General features: G+C 48.6%; 1 protein-coding gene across 1 annotated transcript in view; it reads left to right on the top strand.

The window, feature by feature from the left end:
* DDX46 (DEAD-box helicase 46) overlaps window positions 1-21258 on the top strand; it is a 327918-nt gene that overhangs the window by 132113 nt on the left and 174547 nt on the right. The window contains 1 exon segment of the mRNA XM_040344766.1: window positions 14343-14518. Coding sequence (XP_040200700.1) covers window positions 14343-14518 — 176 coding nt within the window.

Raw genomic sequence — 21258 nt, 5'->3', positions numbered from 1 at the left:
GGAATGCTGACTCGGACCAGGACCTGGCTGCGACTCAGGCCCCCGGTTCACGTGTGCTTGGAAAGATATACTAAAATGTAATTGTTATCTTTTTTGTTATGGCCACCTCCTGGACCCAGACCAAACGGGAAAAGGATGGTCGTCATGAAGTGGGTGGGATCTTGTCCTCAGGGGTTGGAGCTTTCTTGCAGTGGGAAGCGTGTATCCAGGTATTTTTCCCGGCCAATTTGACTTGGGTGGCTGTGGGCAGCAAAACTTGGCTTAGACCATCATATCTTGGCTCAAGGGATTCTCACAACCTTCTTTTACTAGCACCCAATCTCCAGGCAGTAGTTAGTGTGTTCCTGTATCTAATTCAGGATCTGGAATGGAAGAAAACACTCGAACGGATATTAGTTATTGCTCTAGACAAACGTGTGACATAGCTAGTTAACACGATTGTGACTGCAACTGCTGTTTGAAATAACAGCCAAGTCTGGGGACTGAAACCCCAAAAAATGGGGGACAGGGCATGTTTCCCCTGGGGGGGGGGGTGTCTGACACTGAAAAAGGCAATGGGCAAACTGTCTGGCCAGCTCATGTTAGTCTCTTGGGCCATCTTTAACATCCTGTTTTTTAGAGTCCCTTTCATCCTTTCTACCTTCCCGCTGCTTTGAGGGTGGTATATGGGGTGTTTAGAGCTAACTGAACTCCCAGTGATATCCAAATCTCTTTCGTAAGGGTTGCTGTGAATGCTGAGCCCTGATTGCTCTCTATCATCTCTGGGACCCCAAATCTACATACTAGCTCACTCAGTAGTTTCTTAGCTGTGGTCTTGGCTGTCATGTTTGTAACAGCTTCTGGCCAGCTGAAGAACATGTCCACCACCACTAGGGCATATTCATATCGGCCACTTTTTGGCATCTGTATATGATCAACCTGTATCCTCTGGAATGGATGGAGGGGTTTCGCCGATAGCTTCTGCTATGTCTTTTCTGTCCTCCCCGGGTTGCATTTTGCACATAATACTGCACATGAGGCGCAGTCATTTTCTGGTTAGGGTGGTTATCCCTAGGGCCCAGTAATACTTGCTGATCAGTGAATTTATTAAGTTCTTAGAGAGATGTGCAGGACCATGTGCCAATTGAATGACTGCTGGATACATATATTTTGGAAAACAGGTTTTCACTCTAATCGGATATAGATCTCCATCATATTCTGCTCCTTTATCGATCCATTCCAAATGTTCTTCTGTGTAAGCCGCATTTTGCATAGAGGCTAGGTATAGCCTGTCAGATGGCACATGCACTGCCAAAGGCACCTGTGCTGAAGATTCACTCTCCACTTCAGGCACTTCTGCTTGTTTGGCTATATTCGCCAGGTGGTTCCCTCTGGCTTCTTGAGAATTTTGTTTCCCATGTGCTTTAACCTTCAAGTCAGCCACTTGGTCAGGCAGGAGTAGTGCATCCATTAAATCCTTGATGGCCGGGCCGTGTTTCACCAGTGTTCCGCCCGCTGTCAGAAATCCTCTAGCCCTCCAGATGATACCGAAGTCATGAGCCACTCCTAGGGCGTACCTTGAGTCTTTGTAAATGTTGGCTCTTTTACCTTCTGATATCTTACACGCTGTAGTGAGGGCTTGGAGCTCCGCTTCCTGAGCAGATACAGTTGGTGGTAATGCTCCTGCTTGTAAAATTTCAAATTCAGAGATCACAGCATAACCTGTGTAGTACTTGCGTCCTTCATCTGCATATCTGGAGACATCTACAAAAAGTGTGTAGTCGGGGTTTTCCAGAGGAATTTCACTCAGTGTAGGTAAGTGTGTGGTTTCCATGTGCATAATTTCAAGGCAGTCATGTGGAGAAGTTCAGGGGTGTTTTCCTTCTCCTTCTTCACCTTCTCCGTCTCCTCCTTCTTCACCTTCTCCGTCTCCTCCTTCACCTTCTCCGTCTCCTCCTTCTTCACCTTCTCCGTCTCCTCCTTCTTCACCTTCTCCGTCTCCTCCTTCTTCACCTTCTCCGTCTCCTCCTTCTTCACCTTCTCCGTCTCCTCCTTCTTCACCTTCTCCGTCTCCTCCTTCTTCACCTTCTCCGTCTTCTCCTTCTTCACCTTCTCCGTCTCCTCCTTCTTCACCTTCTCCTCTTTCTTCACCTTCACCTTCTCCGTCTCCTCCTCCTTCACCTTCTCCGTCTCCTCCTCCTTCACCTTCTCCGTCTCCTCCTCCTTCACCTTCTCCGTCTCCTCCTCCTTCACCTTCTCCGTCTCCTCCTCCTTCACCTTCTCCGTCTCCTCCTCCTTCACCTTCTCCGTCTCCTCCTCCTTCACCGTCTCCTCCTCCTTCACCTTCACCGTCTCCTCCTCCTTCACCTTCTCAGTCTCCTCCTCCTTCACCTTCTCCGTCTCCTCCTTCACCTTCTCCGTCTCCTCCTCCTTCACCTTCTCCGTCTCCTCCTCCTTCACCTTCTCCGTCTCCTCCTCCTTCACCTTCTCCGTCTCCTCCTCCTCCTTCACCTTCTCCGTCTCCTCCTCCTCCTTCACCTTCTCCGTCTCCTCCTCCTCCTTCACCTTCTCCGTCTCCTCCTCCTTCACCTTCTCCATCTCCCCCTTCTTCACCTTCTCCGTCTCCCCCTTCTTCACCTTCTCCGTCTCCCCCTTCTTCACCTACTCCGTCTCCCCCTTCTTCACCTTCTCCGTCTCCCCCTTCTTCACCTTTTCAGTCTCCCCCTCCTTCACCTTCACCCCCTCCTTCACCTTCTCCCCCTCCTTCACCTTCTCCCCCTCCTTCACCGTCTTCCCCTCCTTCTCCCTCTCCCCCTCCTTCACCTTCTCCGTCTCCCCCTCCTTCACCTTCTCCGTCTCCCCCTCCTTCACCTTCTCTCCCCCTCCTTCACCTTCTCTCCCCCTCCTTCACCTTCTCTCCCCCTCCTTCACCTTCTCTCCCCCTCCTTCACCTTCTCTCCCCCTCCTTCACCTTCTTCCCCTCCTTCTCCGTCTCCCCCTCCTTCTCCGTCTCCCCCTTCTTCTCCGTCTCCTCCTTCTTCACCTTCTCAGTCTCCCCCTCCTTCACCTTCTTCCCCTCCTTCACCTTCTTCCCCTCCTTCACCTTCTTCCCCTCCTTCACCTTCTTCCCCTCCTTCTCCGTCTCCCCCTCCTTCTCCGTCTCCCCCTCCTTCTCCGTCTCCTCCTTCACCTTCTCCGTCTCCCCCTTCTTCACCTTCTCCGTCTCCCCCTCCTTCACCTTCTCCCCCTTCTTCACCTTCTCCCCCTTCACCTTCTCCCCCTTCTTCACCTTGTCCGTCTCCCCCTCCTTCACCTTGTCCGTCTCCCCCTCCTTCACCGTCTCCCCCTCCTTCACCTTCTCCCCCTCCCCCTCCTTCACCTTCTTCCCCTCCTTCACCGTCTCCCCCTCCTTCACCGTCTCCCCCTCCTTCACCGTCTCCCCCTCCTTCACCGTCTCCCCCTCCTTCACCGTCTCCGTCTCCCCCTCCTTCACCGTCTCCGTCTCCCCCTCCTTCACCCCCTCCTTCACCTTCTCCCCCTCCTTCACCGTCTCCCCCTCCTTCTCCGTCTCCCCCTCCTTCACCTTCTCCGTCTCCCCCTCCTTCTCCGTCTCCCCCTCCTTCACCTTCTCCCCCTCCTTCACCTTCTCCCCCTCCTTCACCTTCTCCCCCTCCTTCACCTTCTCCCCCTCCTTCTCCGTCTCCCCCTCCTTCTCCGTCTCCCCCTCCTTCTCCGTCTCCCCCTCCTTCTCCGTCTCCCCCTCCTTCACCTTCTCCCCCTTCTTCACCTTCTCCCCCTTCACCTTCTTCACCTTGTCCGTCTCCCCCTCCTTCACCGTCTCCCCCTCCTTCACCTTCTCCCCCTCCCCCTCCTTCACCTTCTTCCCCTCCTTCACCGTCTCCCCCTCCTTCACCGTCTCCCCCTCCTTCACCGTCTCCCCCTCCTTCACCGTCTCCGTCTCCCCCTTCTTCACCTTCTCCGTTCCCCCTTCTTCACCTTCTCCGTCTCCCCCTCCTTCACCTTTTCAGTCTCCCCCTCCTTCACCTTCACCCCCTCCTTCACCTTCTCCCCCTCCTTCACCGTCTCCCCCTCCTTCTCCGTCTCCCCCTCCTTCACCTTCTCCGTCTCCCCCTCCTTCACCTTCTCCCCCTCCTTCACCTTCACCCCCTCCTTCTCCGTCTCCCCCTCCTTCACCTTCTCCGTCTCCCCCTCTTTCACCTTCTCCCCCCTTCTTCACCTTTTCAGTCTCCCCCTCCTTCACCTTCACCCCCTCCTTCACCTTCTCCCCCTCCTTCACCGTCTCCCCCTCCTTCTCCGTCTCCCCCTCCTTCACCTTCTCCGTCTCCCCCTCCTTCACCTTCTCCCCCTTCTTCACCTTCTCCGTCTCCCCCTTCTTCACCTTCTCCGTCTCCCCCTTCTTCACCTTCTCCGTCTCCCCCTCCTTCACCTTCTCCGTCTCCCCCTCCTTCACCTTTTCAGTCTCCCCCTCCTTCACCTTCACCCCCTCCTTCACCGTCTCCCGCCCCTTCACCGTCTCCCCCTCCTTCTCCGTCTCCCCCTCCTTCACCTTCTCCGTCTCCCCCTCCTTCACCTTCTCCCCCTTCTTCACCTTGTCCGTCTCCCCCTCCTTCACCTTCTCCGTCTCCTCCTCCTTCACCTTCTCCGTCTCCTCCTCCTTCACCTACTCAGTCTCCCCCTTCTTCACCTTCTCCGTCTCCCCCTTCTTCACCTTCTCCGTCTCCCCCTTCTTCACCTTCTCCGTCTCCCCCTTCTTCACCTTCTCAGTCTCCCCCTTCTTCACCTTCTCAGTCTCCCCCTTCTTCACCTTCTCAGTCTCCCCCTTCTTCACCTTCTCAGTCTCCCCCTTCTTCACCTTCTCAGTCTCCCCCTCCTTCACCTTCTTCCCCTCCTTCACCTTCTTCCCCTCCTTCTCCGTCTCCCCCTTCTTCACCTTCTCCGTCTCCCCCTTCTTCACCTTCTCCGTCTCCCCCTTCTTCACCTTCTCAGTCTCCCCCTCCTTCACCTTCTCCCCCTTCTTCACCTTCTCCCCCTTCACCTTCTCCCCTTCTTCACCTTGTCCGTCTCCCCCTCCTTCACCTTGTCCGTCTCCCCCTCCTTCACCGTCTCCCCTCCTTCACCTTCTCCCCCTCCTTCACCTTCTTCCCCTCCTTCACCGTCTCCCCCTCCTTCACCGTCTCCCCCTCCTTCACCGTCTCCCCCTCCTTCACCTTCTCCCCCTCCTTCACCGTCTCCCCCTTCTTCACCTTCTCCGTCTCCCCCTCCTTCACCTTCTCCGTCTCCCCCTCCTTCACCTTCTCCGTCTCCCCCTCCTTCACCTTCTCCGTCTCCCCCTCCTTCACCTTCTCCGTCTCCCCCTCCTTCACCTTCTCCGTCTCCCCCTCCTTCACCTTCTCCGTCTTCCCCTTCTTCACCTTCTCCGTCTTCCCCTTCTTCACCTTCTCCGTCTTCACCTTCTCCGTCTCCCCCTCCTTCACCTTCTCCGTCTCCCCCTCCTTCACCTTCTCCGTCTCCCCCTCCTTCACCTTCTCCGTCTCCCCCTCCTTCACCTTCTCCGTCTCCCCCTCCTTCTCCGTCTCCCCCTCCTTCTCCTTCTCCGTCTCCCCCTCCTTCACCTTCTCCGTCTCCCCCTCCTTCACCTTCTCCGTCTCCCCCTCCTTCACCGTCTCCCCCTCCTTCACCGTCTCCCCCTCCTTCACCTTCTTCCCCTCCTTCACCGTCTCCCCCTCCTTCACCGTCTCCCCCTCCTTCACCGTCTCCCCCTCCTTCACCGTCTCCCCCTCCTTCTCCGTCTCCCCCTTCTTCACCTTCTCCACCTTCTCCGTCTCCCCCTTCTTCACCTTCTCCACCTTCTCCGTCTCCCCCTCCTTCACCTTCTCCGTCTCCCCCTCCTTCACCTTCTCCGTCTCCCCCTCCTTCACCTTCTCCGTCTCCCCCTCCTTCACCTTCTCCGTCTCCCCCTCCTTCACCTTCTCCGTCTCCCCCTCCTTCACCTTCTCCGTCTCCCCCTCCTTCACCTTCTCCGTCTCCCCCCTCCTTCACCTCCTTCTCCGTCTCCCCCTCCTTCACCTTCTCCGTCTCCCCCTCCTTCACCTTCTCCGTCTCCCCCTCCTTCACCTTCTCCGTCTCCCCCTCCTTCACCTTCTCCGTCTCCCCCTCCTTCACCTTCTCCGTCTCCCCCTTCTTCACCTTCTCCGTCTCCCCCTTCTTCACCTTCTCCGTCTCCCCCTTCTTCACCTTCTCCGTCTCCCCCTTCACCTTCTCCGTCTCCCCCCCTTCTTCACCTTCTCCGTCTCCCCCTTCTTCACATTCTCCTCCTTTTTGTCCCCCCTCGAAATAATGGCAGAAGGGTGGCCGGGTTGAGAGTGAGACACCTTTGGAAGGTCACATTGTTAAGGAGGAGGGAGATATGCAACCCAAGATGTCTGGTGGTGGACAGGTTGCACTTGATTCAGGATAGCAGCAATGTCATGCGGTGCCAGAAGAAGCAGGGGATGTGCTAAAACGAGGCCTGAAGTTTTGTCCAGCAGTGCTTGGGCAGCAAAGACTGCTCTTAAGCAGGAAGGGCCACCCCTAGCCACCGGGTCTAAGCGGCATGAATAGTACCCAATGGGTCTAGTCCGGCCTCCATGTGATTGAGCTAGGACCCGTGTGGCGTGGCCTTTTCTTTCCGACACAAACAGTTTAAAGGGTATTCCATAATCTGGGAGGCCCAAAGCAGGAGCAGTGGATATTCAGCAGAGTAAAATTGTCCAGGGCCTCGCTTGACAGGGTAAATGGCACAGACTTGAGAGCATCATAGAGTGGTTGCATGAGGATCGATGCATCAGGGATCCACGCCCTGCAGTAAGATATGAGTCCAAGAAAGGAATGCAGTTGTTTAGCTGGTTGTGGAATATCCTGGATTGCAGCAACCCGGTCTTATGTGATATGTCTTGTGCCCTTGGAAATGCAGTGGCCCAAAAAGGTGACTCTTGTAACACCACTGTGCTTTGGCTTTGGAGGCTTTACAGCCTTGTTCCACAAGGTAGCATAGTAGACTTTCTGAATTTTTCTTCTGCAGTGGGTTGGTTATCTGCGCAGAGAAGGTCGTCCACATATGAGAAGAGCCACTGCAGGATGTTTTTTTGCCATGTATCAAGTATAGAGGCTATGGCTTTGGAAACTGGCTCTGCGAGTTTTGCGCCCCTTGTGGCATAACTGCCCAGGTGTACTGATTTTTTGTTATAAAAACAGAGGTACCTGCAGGAAAGTTGCAGGGGAACACTGTAGAATGCATTTGCCAGGTCTACTGCAGTGAAGTATTCAGTCGTTGGAGGTATACCCGATAATAAGGTGTGTGCATTTGGCACAATTGGGGTGTCCAACACTGTGGCTTCGTTAACTGCTCGGAGGTCTTGGACCATTCTGTTTCTCTGTTTCTCCTCTTGAGGTCTGTTTCTTCACTGGGAACAAAGGTGTATCATCATGAGCGGCAAAGAACACAAGGCAGATGAGTCTAAGGATAGGGGAGTAGCTTCACTCCTCCTTCATACATGAAAATGATTGTGGCCTGTAGTCTGGACACCACATCAGTTCCCAGCAAATTCAAGGGACATGTAGAGAATACCACAAATCTGGCAAGCATATCAGGAAATGTCCCCACTTGGAGTGGCTCAGTAAATGGACTGGAGCGGGGCACCCCATACACACCCACGCAGGAAACATCAATATTGGAAAGGAAAGAATTGGCAGGCAGTTCCTCCGCTCTCAGGATGCTCCTGGCTGCACCCAAGTCAACGAGGAAGGTGATAGGTCTTCCCTGTATAGGTAACGTGACCTTTGCAAGGGGTCCCCCAGTCCCATTCGAGGACACTGCCATAAGTGGTGACTCGGGCTTGCCCATTTCCTAGCGAGAGTTGAGTTGTGATGTGGTGGTGGACGAGTATAGGTGGGATATTTATCATGGGCTACTAATGTGGGGCGTGTTTCCCCCCCCCTTTTTGGTTTTCATTACCTCTGGCCACCAACAGTAGATCGGATATCTTAATAGAACAGTATTCAGGACGGGCCACCATTAAGGCCTTTTCTGATATTCTCTCTAAGCCATGAGACAAAAGCAGTTGATAACGTGTGTGCATGGGCGTGTGTCTTTTCATAGTGAGAGAAGCCCAGGACCTCAAAGGCCTGTGTGAGTCTGGTATGATACTTCTCCAGACTCCCCTTTATCTTGGATTGTGGTAGTCTAATCCACCAATTTCTCCTTTGCCCATTCGTGGAGTTGGGCGCAGGACTCCACACCAGAAGAATAGGAAGTGGCGTTTGTCAGACAGGCATCATTTCATAGGCCACCTACATGACCGGCCAAAAGACATGTCCTGATATAATTTAGCGTAGGCTGATCAAGTCTCTTGAGGCAACTGGGTAAGTTTCTTGTATTTGCACTATCCTGCGGAAAAAGGGCATTGGCTGTTTCTCTGGGTCAGGCAGACTTGTCACTAAGGCCGCTACTTGTGATGGGGGTAAAAGCGACATACATCACTGGTGCCCCTTCCGACAACTGAGACTGGTGTTGGGGTGGGGGCTGACAAGGGGCATTGTTTGTTTGCCAGCATACGTTCGAGTTTCCCTTGAACTGTGAGTCCGGAGCCAGATTGGGGGTTAAATCAGCGGGTTCCCTTGCCGCTTCGTATTGGTTTTCAAACTGACACTTCTTCATCATTTAATGTATCTGGCCTGTGAAGGTGGCACTTTCGTATTGGGGAAAATAGGAGTGTGGTAGGAACCATACTGGTTTAAAACGGGGAGAACGGAGTATAGGCCTTGGTTGAGCCTTCCGAGTGTACCAAGATGGCCACCTGCAGGAAGTGAGGGCATGGGTGCACTAAGATGGCTGCCACAGGAAGTTGTCACAGTGGGTTGTGCTTGAGCTGGAGTAGTGAGAAAGTAAGCGTTGGGTAGAGGGCAGTGTTGTCCTTCCCCTCCTTTGTTTTGATGTGCCGAACCCCCCGTCCTACGGAATTTAAAACAATCTCCATCTGTCTTTGCTTCTTCATACAATGTTCTAGCAGCACGAAACCAAGATTCTGATACTTGCAATAAGCTTTCATCACGTAGAATTACTTTCTATTCCTTTTTGGCAACATACGCCACTCATCTGGCTGGAATCGGGCAGTCTTCCAATTCACAAACTTTTCGTTACTTCGGATAACTTTTTAACTGTTTTCAATACCTTCTCTCCTCTTCACAATGTTCTTGTTTTACGTCCAACAAACCTCATTAATAATACTAACATAACTTTCTGTTCACTTTCAAGTTCTTTAACTAGTTCCTTTCTTAATTTTTTTTATTTATTTTTTTAAGTCTCATCACATCGGCATTCTTATAGTCTATTCTGGAATTTCCATTCTCCTCTGTTCCTCTCAGATTTTTCTGGTCAAGAGTTAATTTTTTACAGACAGTCTCTCTGACGGGAATTTATTAATGAGATATTCTGAACCATCCTCCCCCTCCCTCTCTCTATTCGGTTTCTCTGCCGCTGTATTGGCTTATGGCATTGGGGGGGGGGGGGGTGGTATGGGTACAGTGCGATACAAATACAGTACAGCACAAATACACTCATAACAGGACATTACACTTGCTGCCCTTTGAGCTGCGAAGCCCCAACAGCTGAGTTAAACCCTCAGGGATTAACCTTGCACCATTAACCCCCAAGTGACCCGTCCAAAGACGTTTGTTGCAGATTCCCGCCCCGCAGGGGCAGTCGGCTCACTTGAAACAGGGCATTACACCTGGTACCCAGTAGTGGTGCAACAGATCGTGATCAATCGTAATCCGAACGGGTCGACCTGTTCGGATCGGCACACAGCGTGATCCGCGGAGCGCTCCGCTGCCTCGGCCTTAGGAAAGGCCGCGGCTTCGGCCTAGCTCCGGAGCAGCGGCCATCTCGGCTGCCTAGGTGCGCGCTGACGTCATCACCCCTGCCTCAACTGCTCATGGATCTGATCTGGTCGGCTTCTATTCTGTGGGAGAGCTTGTGAATATTACAGTGAGGAAGATGTCTATTACAGCAGCGGGGGAGATGTCTATTACAGCAGCAGGGGGGATGTCTATTACAGCAGCGGGGGGAGATGTCTATTACAGCAGCGGGGGGATGTCTATTACAGCAGCGGGGGGAGATGTCTATTACAGCAGCGGGGGGAGATGTCTATTACAGCAGCGGGGGGAGATGTCTATTACAGCAGCGGGGGGAGATGTCTATTACAGCAGCGGGGGGAGATGTCTATTACAGCAGCGGGGGGAGATGTCTATTACAGCAGCGGGGGGAGATGTCTATTACAGTGGGGAGATGGGGGATTCTGATGTATGGGGGAATCTGATGTGTACATTTGTTTTTTTTTTTTGTTTTTTTTTTGCTGATCCGAAAAATTATCCGTGACTCTGATCCGAGGATCGATCCGATCCATGAGTTTTTTGATCCGTTGCACCCCTAGTACCCAAGGGCAAACAGCTCACATGAGTCATTGCAACTATACTTTCAGTCTGCTGAGTCGCTATCCCTCAGGGCGGCAGACACTGAACAAATAAAGACAAATACTGAACAGATAATACACAGTCAGCAGAGATCCAATGGCAGGTTCGTTTAACCACTTAAGACCCGGACCTTTTAGGCAGCTAAAGGACCCGGCCAGGTTTTGCGATTCGGCACTGCGTCGCTTTAACAGACAATTGCGCGGTCGTGCGACGTGTCTCCCAAACAAATTTGCCGTCTTTTTTTTTTTTCCCCACAAATCGCTTTCTTTTGGTGGTATTTGATCACCTCTGCGGTTTTTATTTTTTGCGCTATAAACAAAAATAGAGCGACAATTTTGAAAAAAAATAAAAAAAAAAATAATTTTTGCTATAATAAATAATCCCCCAAAAATATATAAAAAAATTTTTTTCCTCCGTTTAGGCCGATACGTATTCTTCTACCTATTTTTGGTAAAAAAAATTGCAATAAGCATTTATCGGTTGGTTTGCGCAAAATTTATAGCGTTTACAAAATAGGGGATAGTTTTATTGCATTTTTATTAATATATTTTTTTTTTTTACTACTAATGGCGGCGATCAGCGTTTTTTTTTTTTTTCGTGACTGCGACATTATGGCGTGCACTTCGGACAATTTTGACACATTTTTGGGACCATTGTCATTTTCACAGCAAAAAATGCATTTAAAATGCATTGTTTACTGTGAAAATGACAATTGCAGTTTGGGAGTTAACCACAAGGGGGCGCTGATGTAGTTATGTGTGACCTCATGTGTGTTTACAACTGTAGGGGGGATGTCATCTATTGTGTATCCCTATAAAGGGATCACACGATCGATGACGCCGCCACAGTGAAGAATGGGGAAGCTGTGTTTACACACGGCTCTCCCCGTTCTTCAGCTCCGGGGACCGATCGAGGGACTCCAGCGGCGATCGGGTCCCGCAGCTTTGGACCGGGTCGCGCACCCACGACCGGGTACTAGCACATGACGTACCTATACGTGCATGTGCCCAGCCGTGCAATTCTGCCGACGTAAATGTGCAGGAGGCGGTCCTTAAGTGGTTAAACAGCCCCTGCCTCTTAGATAACCTCCGGAAACCAACAAGGTCAGCGTCCAGCCCAGACAGAACAAGTGTCGTACAGTGGTAAGTGTAAATGTACCTACCGTACTCTCAGGGGTGCACAATCCCTCCTTGATCTGCCCCAGGCCGGCCACTCGATCCCTGAGTTGCGGTCTTCCTTTGGTCAAAAACCTGGGGGGCCTACGCTCTTTGGCACCAATTGTAATAGCCTGGAGCCTCAAATGAGCTCACTCTGAATCTCTGTTGCTGATCCAAATTTGTGTGGAGCTACTTGCACCTAGGAAGCAAACACTGGACATCCGTACGGTTTAGTTACTTCCTAATCTCTACTTTATTACAGGCAGTGCTAAGCACTTTACACACAACACAATACGTCACTATTATGTTAATATGAGTCTAAAAAGCACATCTGATTGGCTGAATAATGCTCATCACTTGTCCAGTCTCCTATTTCCTCATTCTTCTGATGCGTGGGAGTAGGGGGCAGACACCATCTTTAGCTTCTCCAGTCATCTCGATGGGAGGGGGTGTTACTAGAGACCATCTTGAGTAAGGACTTTATTAAAGCAGTTTACATACACACACACACACACATTCACAAACTTATCTATAATTTTTGTTGCTAGGGGTTCTATTAGGAATGCAAAAATGAGAGGGGAAAGTGGACACCATTGTTGGGTGCCGTTGGTAATCCCAAAGGGTTTAGACAGGGTTCCGTCTGTTGGCACTCTAGCGGATTGGTTGGAGTATAGAGAAAATATTGCTCATTGGAACCAGCCAGTTATACCAAATTTATTGAGTTCTGCTTCTAGGAATCCCCAATGTACTCTTATCAAATGCCTTCTCTGCATCTAGAGGCAGAAGCAGCGAAGGAGTTTGTTTCTGGGTGACTTGGTGGATTAAATCGACGACCCTCCTTGTTGCATGAGGAGCCTATCTGTCAGGTATAAAGCCGACTTGGTCCAGGTGCACCAAGGATGGAAGACCCTTCAGCAATCTAGTTACAATAACTTGAGGAGGGGGGGGGGGGATTCTCATCCGTGATCGAACATAACATCATTGGTAGAGAACCACCTGCCGATTTGAAGAGGGTAGTGAGGGTGAGATAAGATCAGCAAGTTGTTTATAAAAAAAATAGTGAAACCATCTTCACCTGGGGATTTATGGGGGGGGGGAGGGTTCTGATAGCTTGGAGAATTTCCTCATCTGTAAAGGGTTGAGAGAGTAGATCTAATTGGGCAGATGTGATGGATAGGTCGATTGAGGCTAGGAATCCTTGGATTAGTGGGTCTGTGGGTTGGGGTGTTGCTGGGTCGCTAGCTAGATTATAGAGGAAGGAGGAGTAATCGCTGAATGCATTTACTATATCATGCCGGTTGATAAGGAGTTGTTTGGTTGTAGGGTGGTGGAGGGATGCAATTTTGCACTTTGTGCAAGCACGTTGTGGTTTTACCTGACGAGCCAGTAAGGCTCCAGCCTTCTTTCCTAAGGCATAGTATTTGACCCTAGCAGATTTGAGGTTATTCTCAAATTTGTGTAGTAAAAGTGATCTGAGTTTGTCTCGGTTCAAGGAGTCCACTAGCTAATATGTGGGAGGAGGCCTGTTTTTATTTTGGTTCTCTAGCTGGGCATTTTGAGAAAGTACCTCCTCAATTTGCTGAGACCTCAATTTTTTGGTTCTATTATACATTTTAATGAGGATCCCCCTTATGTAGGCTTTATATGTGGCCCATAGTACGAACGGGTCAGTATCCGGTTGGTTATTCAGTTAGAAGAAAGCGTTGTTCATTTGTAATTGTGAGAAGGTTACCTGGGTGCGCTAAGTGGGAGCCTTCATAAGCGAGGCAAATTGTAGACTCCGGTCCCCCACAGTTATGGAGGTAGGCGCGTGATCTGTCCACAAGAAGGTTCCTATAATTGGATCTGTGATGTCTGGGAGTGTGTGATTGTCAACAATGAAGTCAGTACGGGAGTATAAAAGTTGTCAGGATGAAAAGTATAAGTTCTGCTCTGATCCGTGTTGGTCTCTCTACATACGTCTAAAAGGCTGTCTGAAGAAAGGGGTTCAAGGCAGGGCGCTGGTGTTGGGCTGTTAAGGGGGAATACATATCTGGGTTGCCAATTATGTTGAAGTCCCCACCCATGAGAGCTCTACCTTTTTTTGACTTGGTTTATTTTCTTGTTTAATTGTTTGTAAAATCATAGTTTGTTTGGGCCATAGATGTTGACCAAGGGTGTAGGTGGTTCAGTTGATATTACAAATCAGGATCGGGTAGCGACCCTGGGGGTCTCTAATAGTTTGGTGTAGCTCGACTTAGAGGGATTCTCGGATAGCCATGAGGACTCAGTTTTTCTTCTATCGCCTGAGGCTAAGATAGATTTGGTTATATCTTTTCAATGTAAATGAAGGTTTTTGAGGCTGCAAAGTGAGTTTCTTGTACTAGCACCACGTTGGCCTTTTGATTATTGGCTTCTCTTGGTAGCCCCTAGTGGCCGCTTTGCGAGGTGACGTAGAGCTACGTGCTCTCACGCAGGGGAGCCAACCTGCTGCCGTATATACGGCGGCTGGTCGGAAAGTAGTTAAATGATGATGTAACCTCCTGTTCAAATATAGAATTGTATGTTTTACAATATGAGTTGTGACTCATGTTGCACTTTTTTTTTTTTTGTTATATTTTATAACACCGTTTATGGTGGATTGATTTTGGAAAAAAACGAAGTGGATATTAAAAATATTTCTTTGCCTTTTACTAGGCACTCGTATGAAAAACCAACTCCAATCCAGGCACAAGCTATTCCTGCAATCATGTCTGGCCGCGACCTAATAGGTATTGCCAAAACCGGAAGTGGAAAAACAATTGCCTTCCTTCTGCCCATGTTTCGACATATTATGGACCAGAGACCTCTCGAAGATGGCGAAGGGCCAATAGGTAGGCAACACAATTTCCATTAGCAGCCTTTAATTTTAACTTGTTTTGTGTAGATGACTTTATTCCCCTTTTGTCTGTCTATACTAATGTGTCCTTTTGTCGTAGGTAGTAATAAGAATGTGTAATGTTCCTATGTGCCCCTTGCTTGTAGTATACTGTGTTTATGCAAGTTTCTAAATATCATAATAGCTTCTACCCATAAGAGCCATTAAAGTGGACCTGAACTCAAAAAGTAAATATTTGTTAACTTCTAGAGAACACTTGGATATGTTAAAGGAGAAGCCAAGCCAGAGCTTTTTAGGCTGGGCTTCTCCCTGTGACCCGTTTTCAGAGGAGAGCAGTCTAAATTCCGCTCTCCACTGACGTCGCTGCCATCAGTCGAGGCAGCGCGTCATCCCGACTTCCCAAGTCTGGATCCGCCAGCTGCCTTGATTGATGGCAGTCTCAACGAGCCACTGAGATGGCCGCTTCCTGCCCCTCCATAGCTCAGCGCTCCAATGAGCGTTGGAGAAGCAGAGAGGAGAGATGCTGACTGGCAGTCAGCAGCTCTTCTCTCGGATCTGTGAAAACCGGGCCATCAGCGGCTTGGTTCTCAGTGCAGAGATGCCGGGGGACAGATACAGCATCAGTATGATGCTGCATCCACCTAGGTAAAATGAATCAAACATAAAAAAATAAATCTTTTAATTATCCCTAAGCAGTATCCTGAAAGATTTCTTTTTTGTCTTGAATTCCTTCTGTTGAAAAAATAGGAGTGCATTTCCTATGTTTTGAGCCACATAGATGTATACTTGCACTATGAGATTTGTAAATGTTTCCACTGTGCTGCTTTACTGTACATGTGAGGGCTTGGAGAGGAAGCTTTACCTGAGGACGTGCAGTGAAAGGATCTCCTTGCTTGCACCTTAATTCTGTGGATCTGTGCTTCCTCATAATTTACTTCTCCATGAATGCCTGGTGAGATAATGATCAAGAAGTTGAGTATGACATTTGACACCGTGCAGAATAGGGTAATGGGGATTAGATCAGCTGCAAGTAGACCACATCTTTTATTACCTTTTTTTTGTTGCTCACACTTTTTTTATTTTATTTTTTTTAGATAGTGTGTTTTTCTTAAGCTTGTGTCTTTTTGGTTGTAGGAAGACTCACTCGGTGAGTAGAGGCCACTTGCTTCCTCGTTTACTTTGGTCTCTAGACTGTATCGGGGATAGCCTGGGAGTGATCTTCAGGCAGTGGGTTCTGTGTGGAGTGCTTTTCAAACTTTTGGTAAAAGTTGGATGTTAATGGTTTTCCTATCCAGAGCTGCTGGAATTTCCTAAGCAATTGCCCTGTCTCTGGGCAATTGCTGAGACTGAGCTGCCTTATTTACATAGGTCTCTGGGCAATTGCTGAGACTGAGCTGCCTTATTTACATAGGTCTCTGGGCATCTTTGAAATTCACTCTTTCAACCGTTTTCATTGTTTCATTTTAAAAGCATTTCCTTTCTGTTTCTCATTCTTGCTGTTTATGGGCCCTTTACCTTTATGGGGAGGGTGTTGCCCTAGTGTTGTCTTTCCCCACAGTGGATCCGACAGTGTCCTCTAATGTGCAAGGCATAAAGAACACGACCGATAAGCTGTTGGAAACCCTGGCTAGTAGTGTTCTCACTGGTGGGTCTTGCCTTTTACCCCATCTTAAATGTGCCTTTACTATGTCAAACCATACCTTGTTTGTCAGAATACCTTAAAATAAATCTCACCACTGCTGCAGCTGATCCTTTGATTATAGAACACATGGAACAGGCTATAAATGTCAGTTGTGGTGGTTTGCTGGAAGCTTCCCAGTTTCTCTCACCTGCGTCTTGCGTATGCATAGTGCACTTTGATTAAAGTGATTGTAACTTTATTTTTTTTAATACTAAAGGTTATACTTGCCTGCTCTGTGCAATGGTGTTTCCTAAGGTTGCACAGGTGCAGGCTCATTCCTGAGCTGGGCACTGTCCATTAAAAAGCACAACGTGGCTCAGCCCCCCTCCCTCCTCACTGGATTTGACTGGCAGGAGCCAATAGCTCCCGCTGCTCAGCTATGCCTGTGAGAGAGGAAAGAAATTCTGCACAGGAGTACAATGCTGGATCAATGCAGGACTTGGGTAAGTATTTAGGGAGGGGGAGAAACAGGCACTGAAAGGCTGCTTTTTTTTTTTTTTTTTTTTTTTTTAAACCTTAAAAGGATAAATTCCCTTTTGTACCATGTTACATGTTCAACCCGTATTTATGTGGAACATGTATCATGTTCCATCAGCTGCATAATCCCATCTACCTAAACTACCAGTTTCTTTTTCATACATCATCGGACACAGAGTCTGGCTAATTATTACCTGCTGGATTATACTACATCAGGTGAGTGGACACTGGTAGACCAAGGTCTTTAGACGGGAAGTGATCCCCTATATAACCCCTCCCATACAGGAAGTTACTTCAGTTTTTTTTTACCAATGTCTACAAGGTGGTTGGCACGTTTGTTTGAGCTCGCTGAGCTCCAGGTCTCTCACAAACATTCTCACAAACATCCATGATCCATTTGACACAGGCTATATGCTTAAATAAATGGTACCCGGACCTCGCAAAGAAGACTCAAGATCCTGCAAGGTTTTGCCTGTAAGCTGTCTCCGGGCGCTGGACCCTGCAAAGTGGAATCCTGGACACTACAGCGCAAAGGCATTCCTGCTGGGTGCTATACAGGTCCAAGGCAGTGGACCCTAAACATGAAAAGGGTACCCAGTCCTTGAAGGTCCTTAAGTAACAGGAGCCTGCTGTGATGGGTGAAGATTGGGCTCTTATTTTCTGAGCTGCCCTGTGCCTTGACGGGTAAGTGAAACTATAATATATATATATATATATATATATATATATATATATATATATATATATATATATATATATATATATATATATATAATTTAACACACACAGGTGAAACTCGAAAAATTTGAATATCATGCAAAAGTTCATTCATTTCACTAATGCAACTTAAAAGGTGAAACTAATATATGAGACTCATTACATGCAAAGCAAGATAGTTCAAGCCGTGATTTGTCATAATTGTGATGATTATGGCTTGCAGCTCATGAAAACCCCAAATCCAAATGTTTTGAAAATTTGAATGTTATGAAAAGGTGCAATTTTGTAGACTCAGAGTGTCCCACTCTAATCGGCTAATTAAGCCATAACACCTGCAAAAGGGTTCCTGAGCCTTTAAATGGTCTGGCTCAGTAGGAATCACAATCATGGGAAAGACTGTTGACCTGACAGAAAATAATCATTGACACCCTCCATAAGGAGGGAAAGCCTCAAAAGGTAATTGCAAAAAAAGTTAAATGTTCCCTAAGTGCTGTATCAAAGCACATTGATAGAAAGTTCTGTGGAAGGGAAAAGTGTGGAAGAAAAAGGTGCACAAGCAGCAGGGATGACCGCAGCCTGGAGAGGATTGTCAGAGAAAGGCCATTCAAAAGTGTTGGACTTTCACAAGGAGTGGACTGAGGCTGGAGTCGGTGCATTAAGTGCCACCACACACAGACGGATCCTGGACATGGGCTTCAAATGTCGTATTCCTCTTGTCAAGCCACTCCTGAACAACAAACGTCAGAAGCGTCTTACTGGGCTAAAGAAAAACAGATCTGGTCTGTTGCTCGGTGGTCCAAAGTCCTCTTTTCTGATGAGCAAATTTTTCATCTCATTTGGATACCAAGGACCCAGAGTATGGAGGAAGAATGGAGAGGCACACACTGCAAGATGCTTAACCACTTAAGACCAGGACCTTTAGGCAGGTAAAGGACCCGGGCAGTTTTTGCGATTCGGCACTGCGTCGCTTTAACTGACAATTGTGCAGTCGTGCGAAGTGGCTCCCAAACAAAATTGCCGTCCTTTTTTCCCCACAAATAGAGCTTTCTTTTGGTGGTATTTGATCACCTCTGCGGTTTTTATTTTTTGCGCTATAAACAAAAATAGAGCAACAATTTTGAAAAAAAATAATTTTTTACTTTTTGCTATAATAAATATCCCCCAAAATATGACCATTGTCATTTTCACAGCAAAAAATGCATTTAAAATGCATGGTTTACTGTGAAAATGACAATTGCAGTTTGGGAGTTAACCACTAGGGGGCGCTGAAGGGGTTAAGTGTGACCTCATCTGTGTTTCTAACTGTAAGGGGGGCGGGCTGGATGTGTGACATCATTGATCGTGTTTCCCTATAACAGGGAACGCACGATCAATGACAGCGCCACAGTGAAGAACGGCTGGGCACTTAGAGGACGTACCTGTACGTGCTTGTGCCCAGCCGTGCCATTCTGCTGACGTATATCTGCAGGAGGCGGTCCTTAAGTGGTTAAAGTCCAGTGTGAAATTTCCACAGTCTGTGCTGATTTGGGGAGCCATGTCATCTGCTGGTGTTGGTCTCCTGTGCTTCATTAAGTCCAGGGTCACAGCAGCCGTCTACCAGGAGATTTTGGAGCACTTCATGCTTCCTTCCGCAGACCAGCTCTATAGGGATGCTGACGACTTCATTTTCCAGCAGGAATTGGCACCTGCCCACACTGCCAAAAGCACCAATACCTGGTTCAGTGACCGTGGGGATTACTGTGCTTGATTGGCCAGCAAACTCACCTGAATCGAACCCCATAGAGAATCTATGGGGCATTGCCAAGAGAAAGATGAGAAATGAGACCCAACAATGCAGAAGAGCTGAAGTTGACGCATCCTGGTCTTCATAACACCTCAGCAGTGCCACAGGCTGATAGCTTCCATACCACGCCGCATTGAGGCAGTAATTGCTGCAAAAGGGGTTCAGACCAAGTACTGAGTACATATGCATGCTTATACTTTTCAGAGGTCCGATATATTATATATAATCCTTGTTTTATTGATTGCATGTAATCAAATTTTCTAAGATTGTGGTTTTGGGGGTTTCGTGAGCTGTAAGCCATAATCATCACAATTATGACAAATCACGGCTTGAACTATCTTGCTTTGCATGTAATGAGTCTATCTCGGTGGTTCTCAACCTTTCTAGTGCCGTGACCCCTTGAAAAAATTTCTCAACTTGTCGGGACCCCAACAGTAAAACTATTTTCGTAGGGTGGGTTGTCGGCACCCAAGTCAAGACAAGTAATTTGCACCCCTAACTCACGTACATTTAGTGCTCCCTGAGTCCCTTCCACTCGTACAGTATTAAATCCTCTTCTGGTACATTTTAGGATGGACCACTCTTTCTCTTCTCCTTTCTTTCCCTTTTATCTCTTTCCTAATTTTTATTTTTTTTTTCCCATCCCTCTCTAGCTGCCTTTCTTGTTCTTTCTTTCCCTTTTCCTTTGTTCCTCCCCCTCTTTTCCTCTTCCTTACATGTATTCTCTATTTTTTTCATTCTATTACTCCTTGGTGGGGGGGGGGGGGGTGTTACTCACTGTGTCTCTGACTTTGTGGTGTCTCATAGCAGTGACACCAAAAGTGCCAAAATCAGAAGATGGGGTCTCCAGCCCCTCCCACTTAACATTCCTCACCAGTCAGCTGACCTCTAGTCTCTTCTCCCCAGCCGTGCCATAAATTGAATAGGTGGCTGCAAAGAGGATGAGTGGGTGGCCATGGGCTCCAGGAACAGCCGAGCTGGGTGGCCAAAGCAAAAAGGCCGGGAGAGCGGTGCAGGCTTCAAGAACAGCCCAGGATTCAGTGACCCCTGGAAATCATATTTTGACCCCCGAGGTGGGTCCCGACCCCCAGGTTGAGAACCACTGGTCTATCTCATATATTGGTTTTACCTTTTAAGTTGCATTGGTGAAATAAACTTTTGCACGATATTCAAATTTTTTGAGTTTCACCTGTGTGTGTATATGTATGTATGTATATATATATATATATATATATATATATATATATATATATATATATATATATATATATATATAAATTTCTCTTCCGTTCATAGACGGACACAGCATTCTTTGACAGTAGGGTTATATCCGCTTCCTTTAGGAGAGTTTATGCAGAAAAAAAGCACTTTAAGTGTTAACACATTCCTCAGTGCAGCTCCTCCCAGGGGGCGTGGCCCCCCGGGTATAACCCACACCCTGCTCTAGCAGCCCCAGGTTTTTTCTGCCTAACGACAGGAGAGGCAGGCACTCTGGAGTTCCTGTACTCTGGAGATTTTTTTCTTGCGATTTTCTCGCTTTTTATTTTGTTCCTGCATTTTTGAATCCTGTGATTCTTCTATCAACAGCCGACTGGGTGACAGGCTGGGTCTTGACTCTTGTAGTCCCCCCATGTTCGGCCATCGAGCGTGTGCCGGCCCTCAGCTCAGCTCTGGGTCGTCCACGACGGGCCCCATTGCTCCAGGGGCGGCCGGGGAACTACATGTTCCAGGACACACATATGACCGGTCTCTATGGCTTTGTCACAGTGTGTCTGGCCGACAGCCATGCCGTTAGTGGGGACGTTGGTTCTGTCTGGGATACCTCCAGCCGGTGGTCGCAGGACAGGTAAGTAGTGGCCCCTTGCTCAGGTAAGGTGGTATGGCTGGTGTTTTCCCTGGGGAGGTCGACTGAGGGTCCGTCCTGCTTTCCTCTCTCCCCTTCCTCTCCCTCCTTCCCCTGACTGGGTAGCGGCTTTGTACCCCCCTACTGGGCACTAGCTGCTTCAAACCTGGCGAGAAACGCCTCAAGTACAGCCGACATTGCCTCAACAGATGCGGCAGGAGCAGGGGAATAAAG

Source organism: Rana temporaria, chromosome 3, assembly GCF_905171775.1.
Source record: "Rana temporaria chromosome 3, aRanTem1.1, whole genome shotgun sequence".
In the NCBI taxonomy this organism is placed as follows: domain Eukaryota; kingdom Metazoa; phylum Chordata; class Amphibia; order Anura; family Ranidae; genus Rana; species Rana temporaria.
The sequence above is the reverse complement of the archived record's forward strand: the minus strand, read 5'-3'. Positions and strand labels throughout refer to the sequence as shown.